The sequence below is a fragment of the Ovis aries genome, chromosome 9 (assembly GCF_016772045.2).
Source record: "Ovis aries strain OAR_USU_Benz2616 breed Rambouillet chromosome 9, ARS-UI_Ramb_v3.0, whole genome shotgun sequence".
In the NCBI taxonomy this organism is placed as follows: Eukaryota; Metazoa; Chordata; class Mammalia; order Artiodactyla; family Bovidae; genus Ovis; species Ovis aries.
This window is the reverse complement of record NC_056062.1, coordinates 46,893,341-46,908,685: the sequence shown is the minus strand read 5'-3', so window position 1 is coordinate 46,908,685 and position 15,345 is coordinate 46,893,341. Positions and strand designations below refer to the sequence as shown.

At 42.2% G+C, this 15,345-nt stretch overlaps 1 protein-coding gene across 38 annotated transcripts in view; it reads left to right on the top strand.

Annotated features, from left to right (window-relative positions):
- NCOA2 (nuclear receptor coactivator 2) overlaps positions 1–15,345 on the top strand; it is a 284,545-nt gene that overhangs the window by 174,148 nt on the left and 95,052 nt on the right. For 37 of the 38 annotated variants that reach the window (XM_060393788.1, XM_060393784.1, XM_060393776.1 and 34 more), the window contains one exon: positions 13,985–14,089. In XM_060393788.1, coding sequence (XP_060249771.1) covers positions 14,004–14,089 — 86 coding nt within the window. In that variant the 5' untranslated portion in view covers positions 13,985–14,003. Of the gene's footprint in view, positions 1–13,760; positions 13,850–13,984; positions 14,090–15,345 lie in introns of those variants that run through there. The other variant, XM_042254301.1, reaches the window with a different exon arrangement.

The following is a 15,345-nucleotide window of genomic DNA, read 5'->3' as shown; positions in this document are numbered from 1 at the left end:
GTTTGTTGGAATTTGTATGGTGAAAAAATGAATCAGCGGTCCTCCCACCAAACCAAGTTTTTCCTCCTTGCTCACTTTCCACTTTTGTGGCAGAGGTTAGAGAAAGAATATAAAAAAGAGTATTCCAGAAAAAGACTTCTTATACGGCAAACATAATTTAAACTGCCCAAAGGAGCTATATAACTGCGTACTTTTTTCTTCTGTAACCGCAGACATTTTGTTTGGGTTCTATACTTCGTCCCCGGGACATGTCTTGCCTTTGCTTCGTGTTCCCGTTTGACTGGAGATAAAGAACTCATAGGACAGCTTGGCGTGAAATGAGCATGAATGAGAAAAGTAGCGAGTGTGTTACCTATCTGGCACCCAGAACCTGGAGCAAGAGGCAGCAGTGTGTGGGTGCCAGAACAGTGGCCTGGACCCTCACTGGGAAGCAAGCAACTAATGATGCAGGAGAAAGAAGCATTATCCTAGTTGTAAGTCCCGTGGACCACGGAGGAGCATCCCAGGTGGCTCAGTGGTAGAGAACCTGCCTGCCAATGCAGGAGACTCAGGGGATGCAGATTCAACCCCTAGGTCAGGGAGATCCCCTGGAAGATGAAATGGCAACCCACTCCAGTATTCCTGCCTGGAAAATCCCATGGACAGAGGAACCCTGCGTGCTACAGTCCATGGGGTCACAGAATCAGATGCAACTGAGCACAGTAATGGGCCAGGAAACATTCAGTAGAAGGGAACCTTTACTTCTTCCTAGTGAAATCTATGAGGCCCACATAAAGAGGATGGCTTTCCAGCTGAACTTGAAAGAGGAGATTTTCTGAGGAGGAAGAGCGATTTGAGTAACCTTTGCTGGAAGGCTCTGGTGGACATTGTTGGACATCTTGGACATTGTTCTTGCTTTAAAAGACTTGAATCCATGGAAGAGAGAAAACAGGAGATTGTTCCAAAAGTTAAGACTAACAGATAGTAATGAGTCCAAAAGGACCAAAAGCCTCCATCTTTCTCATTTAGAAGAACTTGGGGTGAATTTGGAAAATATAACAATTTGGTTGTAATTGAGTTTCAGTAATTACAAAATACTATTAGAGAATATCCTGTGGTAAAAGGAAAGAATTTATACTTTAAATTTCATTGCTAATACTTAATGGTAAAATTAGGTCCAATTTCTTATTTCATTCACTTTAGGCATTTTTCATACCGCTTACCATAGAGTAGCTTGACCTCATTTTATGCCCAGTTTTCCTTAAAAAATAGCATGTAAACAGTTTGTATGTTTATGATTTGCATTCTGGAGAGCTGGTCATTTAAAAGAATCTGTTTTGCTTGTTGGTTTTTTTCCAGTGACACAGCCGGGTCTTCCTCCTCCCTCCTTTTTTCCTTTTGGTAAACTCATCAAAATCTGATGTAATGAAAAAAAATTTGGAAAAATACAGAAATTAAATTTTACCCATAGTTCTTCTTTAAACAACTTAGCTGCTAATATTTTGGTGAAATTTCCTCTAATTTTTTTCTATAAATTAGTTTTTCTCTCTAACTGTAGTTCACCATCAACTTAGATTGTTTCATAAGCATTTCAGTTCAGTTCCGTTACTAAGTCTTACTGACTTTGTGCGACCCCTTGGACTGCAGCACGTCAGGCCTCCCTGTCCATCACCAACTCCCAGAGCCTGCTCAGACTCATATCCATCAAGTCAGTGATGCCATCCAACCATCTCATCCTCTGTCATCCCCTTCTCCTCCTACTGTCAGTCTTGCCCAGCATCAAGGTATTTTCCATTGAATCAGCTCTTCGCATCAGGTGACCAAAGTATTGAAATTTCAGCTTCAGCATCAGTCCTTCCAATGTATATTCAGGACTGATTTTCTTTAGGATTGACTGGTTTGATCTCCTTGCAGTCCAAGGGACTCTCAAGAGTCTTCTCCAACACCACAGTTCTAAAGCATCAATTCTTTGGAGCTCAGCCTTCTTTATGGTCCAACTCTCCCATCAGTACATGACTACTGGAAAAACCATAGCTTTGACTAGACAGACCTTTGTTAGCAAAGTAATGTCTCTGCTTTTTAATATGCTGCCTAAGTTGGTCTTTTCTTCCAAGGAGCAACCATCTGTTAATTTCATGGCTGCAGTCATCGTCCACAGTGATTTACATGCTATTAAATTCAACATATAATAATGTATCTATTAAATAAGCCCTTGTACATGCTCAGTTGCTCAGTCATGTCTGATTCTCTGCAACTCCATGGACTGTAGCCTGCCAGGCTCCTCTGTCCATGGAATTCTCCAGGCCAAGAATCCTGGAGTGAGTTGCCATGCCCTCCTCCAGGGGATCTTCCCAACCCAGGGATTGAACCCACGTCTCTTAGATCTGCATTGACAAGAGGTTTCTTTACTGCTAGCACCACCTGGAAAGCCCAAATAAGCCCTTACTAGGTGCCAATCATTCTTCTATGTTCTTTACAGTCCATGCTTTCCACAAGCTTATAAAAGTATTATTATTCCTACAGTTTTAGAAGTGAAACTTAGGTCCAGTGGGGTTTAATTAGTGTAATTAACACAACTAATATGTGGTGTTCCAGGGAGTCCAAACCTGAGTTGACACCAGAGGATATACTCTTAGCCACTGCATTGTACAGCTTTACCTGAATTTTGTTTTAACAGTTGCATAATAAAGAAATTCTATGGCACCCCACTCCAGTACTCTTGCCTGGAAAATCCCATGGATGGAGGAGCCTCGTAGGCTACAGTCCACGGGGTCGCTAAGAGTTAGGCATGACTGAGCGACTTCACTTTCACTTTTCACTTTCGTGCATTGGAGAAGGAAATGGCAACCCATTCCAGTTTCTTGCCTGGAGAATCCCAGGGACAGAGGAGCCTGGTTGCCTTCCGTCTATGGGGTTGCACAGAGTCGGACATGACTGATGTGACTTAGCAGCAGCAGCAGCATTCTGGATCTTAGAGTTCTGTTAGGAAGGTGTCACCCTATTGAGAGAGAACTTTCCTGACCACCGAGGTAAAATGGTGCTCCTCAACCCCACCTACAGTATACTGTATCCTAACCCTTAGTTTTTTTAAATCGCTCTGTTCACCACTTCATATGGTAAATGTTTATTTGTTTCACTATTTCTCTTATGGAGAAATATTGGTCTCTTTTTTTCACTGCTGGTATCCACCAATACCTAGAACCATCCATGGACTGTAATACAAATTCAGTGAAACTTACTGAATGATTTCATGACCTCTGCCTTCAGGTTAGTGTTGCATAAATTCTGATTTTCATAGTCAAGTTCCGTTGGGACTGATAGGCTGAAAGGACCGTGTGATCTGTGTTTCCCTCGGTAAATCCCAAGAATGCTAGGCTCTAAATACCCAGGCTGGTGGGCAAAACAGAACACCCCACACTTCTGCACTGCAGCGACATTGCATGCCTACTAAAAGGCCAACTTCTAGTCCAGACTGGTTTATGCTAGTTGTCCTTGTTATTGTAAGCACATAAATATTATGTAACTGATTAAGTGTTTGTGTGAAAAGATACATATGTTTCTATAAAAACTAAAATACTTTGAAAAGACTCAGTCAGATGGATCAAAATTGCTCCCAAGTATGTATCTGCATTTGTATAAGGCTGGCAAAAATAATGAAAGGTATACCTCATGAGCACTTATAAGAACTCGAAGTGTCTATGAGTTCTAATTATATTTTAAATAAACAGAAATTGAAAGTAGTAGACAATGCCTTAATGATAGGTCTGATTTATGCAAGAAAGACAATATGAAACCCCAGTGGAGACTGATACTCAAATGTATTATGTTTAAAGTTGATATGAAATGATTTAAGTAGTAGGTATCATTTTCTCTAATTGCTCTTGATAACTGCCTTTTAAAATTAACCAATTAACACTGCTGATTCTGTAGGAAAAGAAGGCCTTTTCTATCTTGAATGAAACTGAGAATTCCTGGTATGCCAGAGAAAATTCCTAGCTGGTTTTATTATTTCAGTACTTCATAATAAATTCACTAATAACTAATACTTCATTTTTCTTCAGGGTATAATTGCTTATGAGCCGATGCGAGATTTCTTTTCTACCCTAGAATGTGAGCTTTAACAGGACAAGGGCTCTTGCCTGTTTTGTTCCAGGCTCTATCTCCATGCCTACAACAGTGCCTGCTGCATTAATTATTGAACGAACAGAAGAAAGAATCTACACATTTTTACAGTATTTTGCATTTTGCAATGATACTGCTATATTTTTAGCCAAAAAAAGGGTACTTTTAAATTACATTTTTAGCATTTATCAAATTGAATTAAAATATACTGCTTTTTATAGTTTACATAAGTCTGTCTCTCTCTTCAGTGAAAGTATTAAAGGATAGGAGCCTTGGTGCTTATGTTGTAGTGATTAAGAACTGCGAAGCTGTTTGGATTCACAAATGAACTCTAAGAAACTTCTAATGATATGGCCTTGACCAGCTTACTGTAGCTTGTTTATACCTCAGTTTCCTCATCTATAAAATGGTGATAATCATAGTTACAGGAACTAAAGGTGTTACCTATGTATAAAGTGTTTAGAGAATACCTGCCAAGGTGATAAGCATTCAGTAAATGATAGCTGTTATAATTACACCCGAGTCTGACTCCTGACCTGTCCTTTATTATCTGTGTAACTTGAACAAATTACTTATGGAAACAGGTCAGAGAGGTTAGATAATCCGTAAGAGATTAGTCTCTGTGTGTGTGTGTACTTGCACATACAGAAAGAACAAAATGGGTTTTTAAGTAAGAAAAGTGCTTAACTCTTTTAAGTACTCAATAAATGTTAGCCCCCTCCCCCAGATAATAATAAAGCAATCAACATATTACACTGTGGGAGAATATTGTCATTTATTTTAAAATGTTTTACAACTGAATAATAAATACTTTTTATGTGAGTAGAGGCTGTCTTGCTCTTAACCATTTCAGTAAGTTTTTCTCATAAATTAGGAAGGTTTTTTTTTTTTTTAATCTCGAAGTCTAAAATGGGTTTCAGAGTAAAGAAAGAGAATTGAATTTTAATCTGGACAAGTTATGAAACTCAAAACACAAGTATTACATTGTGGTTCTTAGTATGATGACTTCTTTCCAGAATACCAAGCCTTTGGTGAGAACTGGTTTTCCAAGTATTAAATATGGACTGAGTACACGGTGCTTAAAGTGCTTACATTATGCAAGGAATGAAGCTATTCCCTGGGTGTTTCCTCATCCGAGGCCTTGTTAAAACCCGGTCTTGCTATTCCTGGCTGCCTGTATTAGCACCGGCTGACATAGTTGGGTATAGGAGCAGCATTAAGGACCTTGTGTGTGTTAGTCGCACAGTTGTGTCTGGCTCTTTGCAACCCCATGGTCTGTCCATGGAATTCTTCAGCAGTAATACTGGAGTGGGTTGCTATTTCAGGGGATCTTCCCAAGCCAGGGACTGAATCCGGGTCTCCTGCGTTGCAAGCAAATTCTTTACCATCTGCGCTACCAGCAATTAAGGACCTTAGCCTGTGAGAACTGAGAAAGTGGAAACTGTCCTATGCCACTATCGTCAAATGAGATCTCCCTCCCTCCCCCCACACACACACCTTAGAAAGCTCTCTCATCCTGACACATTCTGCACTGAATTTTGCTAAGAAAAGACTTTCAGAGAGGATATTTTCCCCCTCTTTTGGAGAGATGGAAATGATGGAAATGTCACAGCAAAATATTTGTGTAACCAGCAAATACAAATTTAGCCACTTACTTGATTATTGTAGCCTGTGTTAAAAAGCTGCTGCTGCACATTTGCAGCCTAATGTGTTTCTCACCGTCTTCCCAATGGCATCTTGAAGTGTCTCTCAGCTAAAAAATTCATGAGGATTATTGGCTTTCAGTCAGAAAATGGAATATGTCTTCTATTACTGTCTAATATACCACTCTAAGGCCATTATACAGAAGTAAATGTAAGAGTGCAGCACACTGAGAAGGAAGGGACTTGTAGCTTGAACATTTGTTTTTACACAGTTATTACTGTTCCCGTGGAGTAAGAAACAGCATGAGAAAAGGTAGGTGGTGAAGCCATTTTACTTGGAGAAGAGCTGTAGTGGTAGCCTGTGGTATTTTTTTGACTCCTGTGTCCAACTGGAGACTGTTAGTGTTTTATCTTTGAAAAATCATCTCATAATAATAACAGTATGTGTTTGGCTTATTGCAGTTAACTTTAAAAAAGGCAAGTGTAGAGTAAGTTGCTCAAAGGTAGTGAGGTTAAACTGAGAGTTTGTTTCCTATCAGGTGCCCTTTCTTCTGGATTTATATGAAGGGAGTTTCCTAAAACTCAGCAACCTGACTGCTGTCACTCCATGAATTAACGTGCACTTCTGTGAGTCTCATTCTGTAAATACACACTGTAATGTATGGGGTAAACTAAAACTTTATTGTATGAAAAGCAAGAAACAAAATACTGTTGGGTCAAGATGAAGTTAAAACTGTTCTTAAGATCAAGTAAAAAGTAACAATTTGGAGAAAATCATAGACCATTTTACTAACTAAAATTTAGTTTTGAAGTGTTGAATAGCATCGTCTGTCACTGTGTTAATGCATTACTTGTTCTGCCAATGGGAAGGGAAAGTCTGGTCGTCTTCTCTGTCCTTTCATCCCTGCCTTCAGTAAGTCTTCATAGCCCTGCTTCTGTTGTGTTTGTATGTGTGTTGCTTCTTTGTCTGCTTGTTTGAATGAACCAACAATATATCCTTTCATACAACCTGTGTATGTACTGCATGGAAAATTTGTTAACTCCTGCCAAGAGTTGGGGTCTTGCCAAAATATTGTTTGCTTTGGGTAATTTTGTTTAGTTGACACTGTTTAGAAAGTGATTTCTTCCCCTTCCCCTGCCTTCACTGCTGTATCATCTAACTGACGTCTAAGGATTGGCCCACTTGATTTTCTACCTTTCTCAAGCCTCTACATCCTTAAGGCACATTATGTATATTTCAACATTAGATGCTCTGTTTCTTTAAACTTCTTCAGAGTCTGACCCAGAAAATTCGCTTTTATAAAACCCAAGACCCTCCTGGAACACGGTATACTCTGAGGGAAAAATTGTTTACAGTTTGGAATGAACAAATGTTTTTTACTTGTTTTTTTTTTTGTTGTTTTTTTGTTTTTTTAAAAGTTTAATATCTTTAATTCTTACATGCGTTCCCAAACATGAACCCCCCTCCCACCTCCCTCCCCATAACATCTCTCTGGGTCATCCCCATGCACCAGCCCCAAGCATGCTGCATCCTGCGTCAGACATAGACTGGCGATTCAATTCTTACATGATAGTATACATGTTAGAATGTCATTCTCCCAAATCATCCCACCCTCTCCCTCTCCCTCTGAGTCCAAAAGTCCGTTATACACATCTGTGTCTCTGTTTTTTACTTGTGATAGAGAAACAATGTATACGTCTAACTTTTGACATGGACTTCTGAGCTGTGGAGGGCCCTCTAAGATTATCGTCTCATGATGAATTCAATAGGATAGAAATGGAAAAGTGTTGAAGCGAACAGAAGTGTGTACACTTTTAGTATTACTTGAGTGTTTCTTTGTCTTACTAAGTTTATGAAGAATCAGACCACAGGTGACACAACAGTGTCGCCTGCATCTTGTAGAGGGTGTTTTAGACGAGCCAGAAGGCCTTGAGAGGCATAGCAGCCTTTCTGGTCTCGTATCAAGAGCTGGGTGATTTATCAGCCAGCTCCTCCCCACGTAAGGTGTTGATAAGAAAAGTTGTTTCAACAGCGCTGTGTGTCCTTTCATTATAAATTTCATCTCCAAGTAGGAATTTCATAGCAGGCTAATGTTTTATAACTATTTCTTGAAAATGGCAATAGAGATCTGATGTTTGATCACTTATTATGTTTGGATTTCAGCAGTAGTATTATCCTTATTTATTTTTTAACTGAATTTGTTCAGCATGTAATAAATCTGACAGTTTTACAGGCCCTGTTTGGAAGATGGCCAGTACCGATAAAAGATAAAATACACATTACCATTTACATGAATTCTGGATGATTGACTGGTTTTAACGGCATGAGGTGTTCACACCTGCTTTGTTACCTTATAAATTTCATTGATGAATTTCATGCAAGAAGAGTGCTTTTTTTTTTTAAGCTATGTTGAGGGTTAACATATAATTTTGCTTTCATCATATTATGCAAAGCATTAAACTGACATTGTTTACTCACACACCCCTGCCCAAACTGTTGTTACTTTAAGAAAATCGAACATTGGTTCTTTGCTCTACTGTCTAGTTTGTACAGGCTGACATCAGAGGATGTAAGGGAAGATGTGCTGTCAGTAACAGCAGGGCTATTGTTTTGCTCTAGATAGCAAGAATGGACAAACTGAAACTTCTTTTCCAGTCTCGTCCTTTCACACATGCTCCCCCCGCCCCCAGTGTTTGGTAGAAACTGGCTTATTCTCAATGACTGTAATTTCCTATCAGACATGAGCCAGGAGTTTACTTGTGACATTTTCAGTTTTTATGATTTTTACTGAACATTTCAGAATCCAGACAAAAATGCTCAAGAACAGTAATTTCGTGTGAATGTTGAAAACATGTAGACCGTTTAAGAAACTGTTTAAACCTGCTCACAAAATAAAATGTCTAAAGCTTCAGTGCTGCCCTTCTGTATTCTCCATCTCCTTCCCTTTGTTGGAAATTAATATTTAACTTTGATCTATAAAATTTCATTAAAACTCATCTGTATCTACAATTTATTTTCTAATAAATTTTCATTGTAGTACAGTTGATTTGAACAGTGTTAAGTTTCAGATGCCCAGCAAAGTGAATCAGTTATGCATATACATATAGCCACTCTTTTTTAGATTCTTTTCCCATTTAGGTCATTACAGAGTATTGAGTATAGTTCGTGTGCTATATAGTAGGTTCTTATCCATTACCTGCTTTACATATAGTATTGTGTATATGTCGGTCCCTATTTCCCAATTTATGCCTGGCAGTCTGTTTCATTTTCAGTGATTTTTCTATGTGTGCATGCAGACTGGAGGGCTTCCCAGGCACTAGTGGTAAAGAACCCTCCTACCAGTGCAGGAGACATGAGAGATGAGGGTCAGGAAGATCCCCTGGAGGGGAGGGCATGGCAACCCACTCCAGTGTTTTGCCTGGAGAATCCCATGGCAAGCTACGGTCCAAAGGGTCCCGTAGAGTGAGATATGACTGAAGCGACTGAGCGCGCACACATGCATACTCGAAGCCATACTGTCTGTCTTTGGTTTTTATCTGTTATTTGGGTGGCAACAAAAATAACTCACCTAGGCACGTGTGCACACACGCTTGCACACCTGTGTTCTGTCATGAAGTACTACCACTTGCTGCCAGCTGAGGCTTGACAGGGCGGTTCAGAACATCAGTTAGAAAGGTTAGAGCCCTTTGGTTCTTCTCTGTGATGAGGGTCCTGTCATTGGTAGTTTCACCGGCTGAGGAGCAGAGTGTAAATCTGCGCGTCTGCTGTGGGGTTCCGTCCGCTTCTGGCCCTGTGGCAGGCAGGAGAGAGGCAAGCAGGAGCCGTCCGCTCCTGTCGCCACCTTCCCCCCCCCCCCCCCCCCCCCCCCCCCCCCCCCCCCCCGCTCCAGTACTCAATTCACTCTTTCCTTTTTTTCCCGTCTGAGAGTTTTTTCCCTTTAGATGAGGAGTGATTCAGTCGGGGCATCTCAGCCTGATAATTGTAGCTGGCAGAGTGCATCTGCCTGTCCCCAACTTGGCCAGTGACTACACACACCCCTGTCCTTTTCCTTCCCTCTGGTGGTTTAAAGGTTGGCAGGCAATGTGTCCTGGACACACATAGCCCAGGGAAGTTGCTCGAAAAAGACCACATATGGGGCAGACACAGAAAAACAAGAAATTTGAAAAGCTGAAATTTTTAGGTTTTGAAGAAATGTGCTGAAGTTGTTTAGTTGCTAAGTTGTGTCTGGCTGTTTGCAACCCCAAGGTCTGTAGCCCACCAGGCCTCTTTCCGTGGATTTCCCAGGCAAGAACACTATAGTGGGTGGTCGTTCCCCTCTCCAGGTGATCTTCCTGACCCAGGGATCGAACCATCTCCTGCATTGGCAGGTGGATTCTTTACCATCTGAGCCTCCAGGGGAGCTGGGTTAAGGTGCCATCACATAATAATAAAAAGGGAAATTTGGCATTTAAATAACTTAAAGAGAAAATGAGTGATGTTTTAAAGCTACAAATAGAGTGGTTTGTGAGCCAGCCTTGGGTAGGTACCAGTGAAGCAGTGAAGTTGCTCAGTCGTGTCCAACTCTTTGCAGCCCCATGGACTGCAGCCTACCAGGCTCCTCCATCCATGGAATTTTCCATGCAAGAGTACTAGAGTGGGTTGCCATTTCCTTCTCCAGGGGATCTTCCTGACCCAGGGATCAAACTGAGGTCTCCCACACTGCAGGCAGACACTTTACCGTCTGAGCTACCAGGGAAGCCCTGGTGGCTCAAGTGAAATATTAAACATGCGTGCTCTCCAGGTCCTTTCAGTCATGTTCGACTCTTTGCAACCCCAAGGACTGTAGCCCGCTAGGCTCCTCTGTCCATGGGATTCTCCAGGCAAGAATGCTGGAGTGGGTTGACATGCCCTCCTCCAGGGGATCTTCCCAGCCCAGGGAGAACTCGAGTCTCTTATGTCTCCTGCATTGGCAGGCAGGTTCTTTACAACTCGGCTCAAATGGTTTTATTGTACTTAGACCAGAACCCTGTGCTCCTGGCTTCACACCTCCTTCTGTCCAGTGCTTTGTTGAAATGCATCAGTACTGCCCCTTCATGCAGAGTTACAATTATTTGACATATGTTTGGGGAAAAGTAAAAGTAGATGATGCTAACGCTAATGTTAAATCCCCAAACTGAGTATATACGACTTTTAAGTAAATCAGTCTCTTAATTTAGCTAAATGTTGAGAATCTTTCTGATCATTCCGATAGTATTACTATTAAATACTTTTGGGGGGTGGTGGCCTTTTTATCAACAAACTTATCACATATACCTTCTATATGGGGTATTTTGTTACAGATTGGGGATTCTATTTTGATGATAAAAATGTTTTTTGATTGATAGAAAGCTATTTCCAGAGTGGAAATCCCCTGGGTTGCTTGTTGAGAGCTCACCCAGATTGGATGAGTAATGGTTTGGGGTTGTTTTTTTTTTACATGCTCGTGAGTGAAGCCATGGGAATTATGGTTCTAGGAGAAATACTGAAAGAGAATGTTCGGAAGGTGTCATCAGAGCTGGGTTCTGGTGTTTTTGCTCCCCCGTCTGTCCTTTTAAATATTGATTGATTTATTTTTATTTGGGGCTGTGCTTGGTCTTTGTTGCTGTGGATGGGCTTTCTCTAGCTGCAGCGTGCGGGCTTCTCGTTGAGGTGGCTTCTCTTGCTACAGAGCACCAGCTCTCGGACAGGTAGGCTTCAGTAGTTGCTGCTGGTGGACCCACTGGTTGTAGTTCCCGGGCTCTGGAGTGCAGGCTCGATAGTTGTGGCACATGGGTCTAGTTGCCCCACAGATGTGGGATCTTCTCAGATCAGGGATCGAACTGGTGTCCCCTGCATTGCAAGGTGGATTCTTAACCACTGGACCACGAGGGAAGCCCCCCATCTTTTATACCTCCTGCGATGCCTTAGCAACTGCCACACCTGCTCACAGCCCAGCTCAGACCCTGCTTCCTCCCCACCAGCAGAGTGTCCCACAGTACAAAGGACCTGCTTCTCTTTAGTGGAGCTTTTCCTATATAAATCTCCTACATAAATTTCTCTCCTCTCCCCCATCTTCTTCTCGAGAGACACATCCCTCCTCATGTCCCTCACACACCAAGCCTGAGTCACAGCAGTGGGCAGGCAGTCTTTGAAGGAATGAATGAATGATATTTAGGGCAGGGGTAGGGACTGGAGCATGGGAGCCAGGCAGTCCAGATCGTGCTGCTTCTCACGCCTGACCTGTGACCCGTGATTCGAGGAAGAACAGCTATGTTGATGAGGCTCTCCCTTACCATAGCTTTGTAGTGAAGAGTAGGGTGTAAACCTGTGTATCAGCCCCACTTCCACCCTTTGCTGGGCCACTCCATGGCCTTGTGCTATGGATGATAATGATTATCCCCATTTTACAGAAAAGGTAATCGAGGCACAAGAAGTAACTTCTTAAGGTCCCATAACTAACATGGTGAAACTTGGGTATAGTTCCTGCCTCTGCTCCCCAGCTTCTCATAGTCTGTTTTTGCTGATTAAATTATATCTGGCAATTTCTTGGTGCAGGATAAATGCTAAATGAACAGTAACTAAATACAGATTATACTTATCAGCCCAAACCTGTGAGTGCACCACGGGGCCTTGACACTTAGTTATGTCACTCCCAGCAACAGGAACCTCCCATACTAGCTTCCAGAATTGTCTCCTCCTGGTGCAGCCTCTGGAATAGAATATAATTGGTGCCACCTCCCTCAACTGATCCAGTGTCTGTTGGTTCTCCTTACATGTGATGCCTCAAAAAAAAAAAAATTATATATATATATATATATGTATATATATATATATATATAAAATTCCCCTCCCCTCTTGGATCAGAGTTGAGGCCAGAAGACATGAGAGTGCTGGCTGGAGCACCCAGATCCTAGCCTGGGCACAGCCAGGCAGTTGATGGGTGTGTGACGGTGCTCTCACCCTCGGGCCTGCCTGGCCCTCCTAGCCCACCTGCCTCCTTGTCCTTGCTCTCAATGGACCTGTCACTCTTCCAGCATCATCTGTAAGCCTCTGACCTCCCAACTCGCCCTTCCCTCTGAGTTTTCCAGGCTAGATAGGATAAGAAGCCACTGCAGGAAGTGAAGGAGGGCGAAAGTGGTTTTCAAAGCCTGGGGGACAAAAGGCAGAAGGAAGTGGCATAAAATTGGAACCCAAGGAGAGATTGCTAAATGGTGACTTAAACTTTTGGGACTGCGGTTTTTTCTCTGCTGAGCAGTTATTAAACACCTTGAGTAACAACCATCTTCCATTTCCTCAAAATCTTTGCCAGTCCTTTTGCATAGTTCTTTAGAAACGTAAATCTCTGTTGCTCTTGTTTGCAGATATAAATGTTATTTTGATGGTGTTCATGATGACCCATGTGAACACACTGATTCTCTTACTATATATCCTTTTATCTTCTTGCTGCTACTGCTGCTAAGTCACTTCAGTCGTGTCCGACTTTGTGTGACCCCGTAGACGGCACCCCACCAGGCTCCCCCGTCCCTGGGATTCTCCAGGCAAGAACACTGGAGTGGATTGTCATTTCCTTCTCCTTTTCTTCTTTTCTTAGGGAAAGGAATTCAGCAAGTGGGCCAATAAGTGGCCTCCCCCACTAAGGTCAATAATGTTCCTAATCTTTTGAGTGCATCTTAAGACCTTCGGTGATAGCAGCTAGAATCAGGGAAGGAGGTAGAGTCTGAGTGGCAGGATGTGAGAAGTCACTACTAAGGGAGGGAGCCACTGGGAGAGGAGGGCCTGGTGTGGGGCAGGGGAGATCCTGTTTGAGGGACATTGCTCACCAGGACAGGGGTGTCAGAGCAGCCTGGTCAGATTTGGAAGCACAGCTTTGTGGCGAGGCACTGCCTCTTCCCGGGGCTGTTTGTCACGAGTGAGTGATTGCAGTACAGATGTAACGTTGGCCAACCCCAAACAGAGACTGGGAGGAGCCCCTGACAGCACCTGTAGTTCTCACGTGGGGCACCATTCCTCCTGAAACTGGAGGCTGGCAGCAGAAACACCGGGATAGCAGATCGTAGTTCAGGTGCTGTTGACATACAGCTCCTGTTGCAAGAGTGGGCCCACTGAGGTAGGCTTGTTTGTTTTCTAATTGTTCACCTTGACATTAGTTTAACTTAAGCAGGGTTACTAAAAAAAAAAAAGTCTTCTCATTAGGAATTGACCATCGACTCTGCTCACTTGCTCTCTCTGTTTTCTGTTTCAGTTGCTGATATGTGTTCAAGATGAGTGGGATGGGAGAAAACACCCCTGACCCATCCAGGGCAGAGACGAGGAAGCGCAAGGAATGTCCTGACCAGCTCGGACCCAGGTGAGACTCTCACCACGCACACCTGAGCCTCGGATTTGAAGTTTTATCGTATCTGTTTCACACTTGATTCACATGCTCTCTTTGGTTTTTCTCCTTAACTGTCAAGCCTTTGGATGCATATTATTTAACTTGTATTTTAGATATGCTGATCAGTTGCAGATTTTATTCTTACAAGTAGAGGCAGGCTCCATACTTCCTCTACATTCCCTCTGTACTCTGACTCTTAAAACCTGTTTATTCTACATAATCTTGAATTCACATTTTTACTCCGTTTTGCTTTTAGAATGTCAAAAAGACAAGAGATCCCATAGTAAAAAGGTTTGCTGCTAAGAAGTATCAGCTTTTACTTTTTCTTCCTTTTCTCTTTCTTTCCTTCTAAGAGCAAGAAATGAAATGTTAAATCCTGTTGCTTTTGAGTTGATTACAAAGACTGAGGCTCTTCAATGAATAAAACAAATATTTTTTAAAACAAGTTTCATGTTATATATTATGGGTGGAAGTATGGGTTGTTATGACCTCTATATGGGGTAATACAGCAGTATCTGTTAAAATTATAAATGCATATCCTCTCTGAATTAGCAGTTCCATTTCTAGGAATTTTCCAATGATATATGTTGACACATGCAAAATGACTATGTATGAGGTTGCTCACTGCAACGCAGTTCATAAACACGAAAGATTAGGAAAACCTTAAACATGTGTAGGGAGCTATGTAAACAGCTGTGACACATCCACGCACAATATAGCTCTGAAAAAGCGTGAGGACACTCTTTGTGGGTTGATACTTAGCAGTTTCTTAAGAATATTGTTACAGAGGAAAAGCAAGTTTCAGAAAATGTGTATGGTGTCCTACCATTTCTATAGAAAAAGAAAATAAGAATCCGTATGGTTTTAGGGTAATTAGGAGACACAAGAATTGTTACCTGTTGGGGGGAACGAGGACTAGGGAACAGAGGTAGAAGAGAGACGTCACTCTTTTGATGACTTAAATCGTGTAAATGCTTTTAACATTTAAACAGCCACTTGTATTTCAGTGGCCAATAGAAGACTGGGTGAGGAATACTAGGGAAGAGCACTGGGAGCAGGAGAAAGAGCAGAAAGCCTTTTCCCCATCTAGTTGCCAGATTGAATGGCCACTGACCACACTACAGCCCCAGACCCCTGCTCCTGTGTGCACCCTCTGGATTCCATGGTCCTCCCTGGCCAGCCTCAGCCTGTCTGTCAAACTGCCTTTACAGCCCATAGTCCTGGGCACG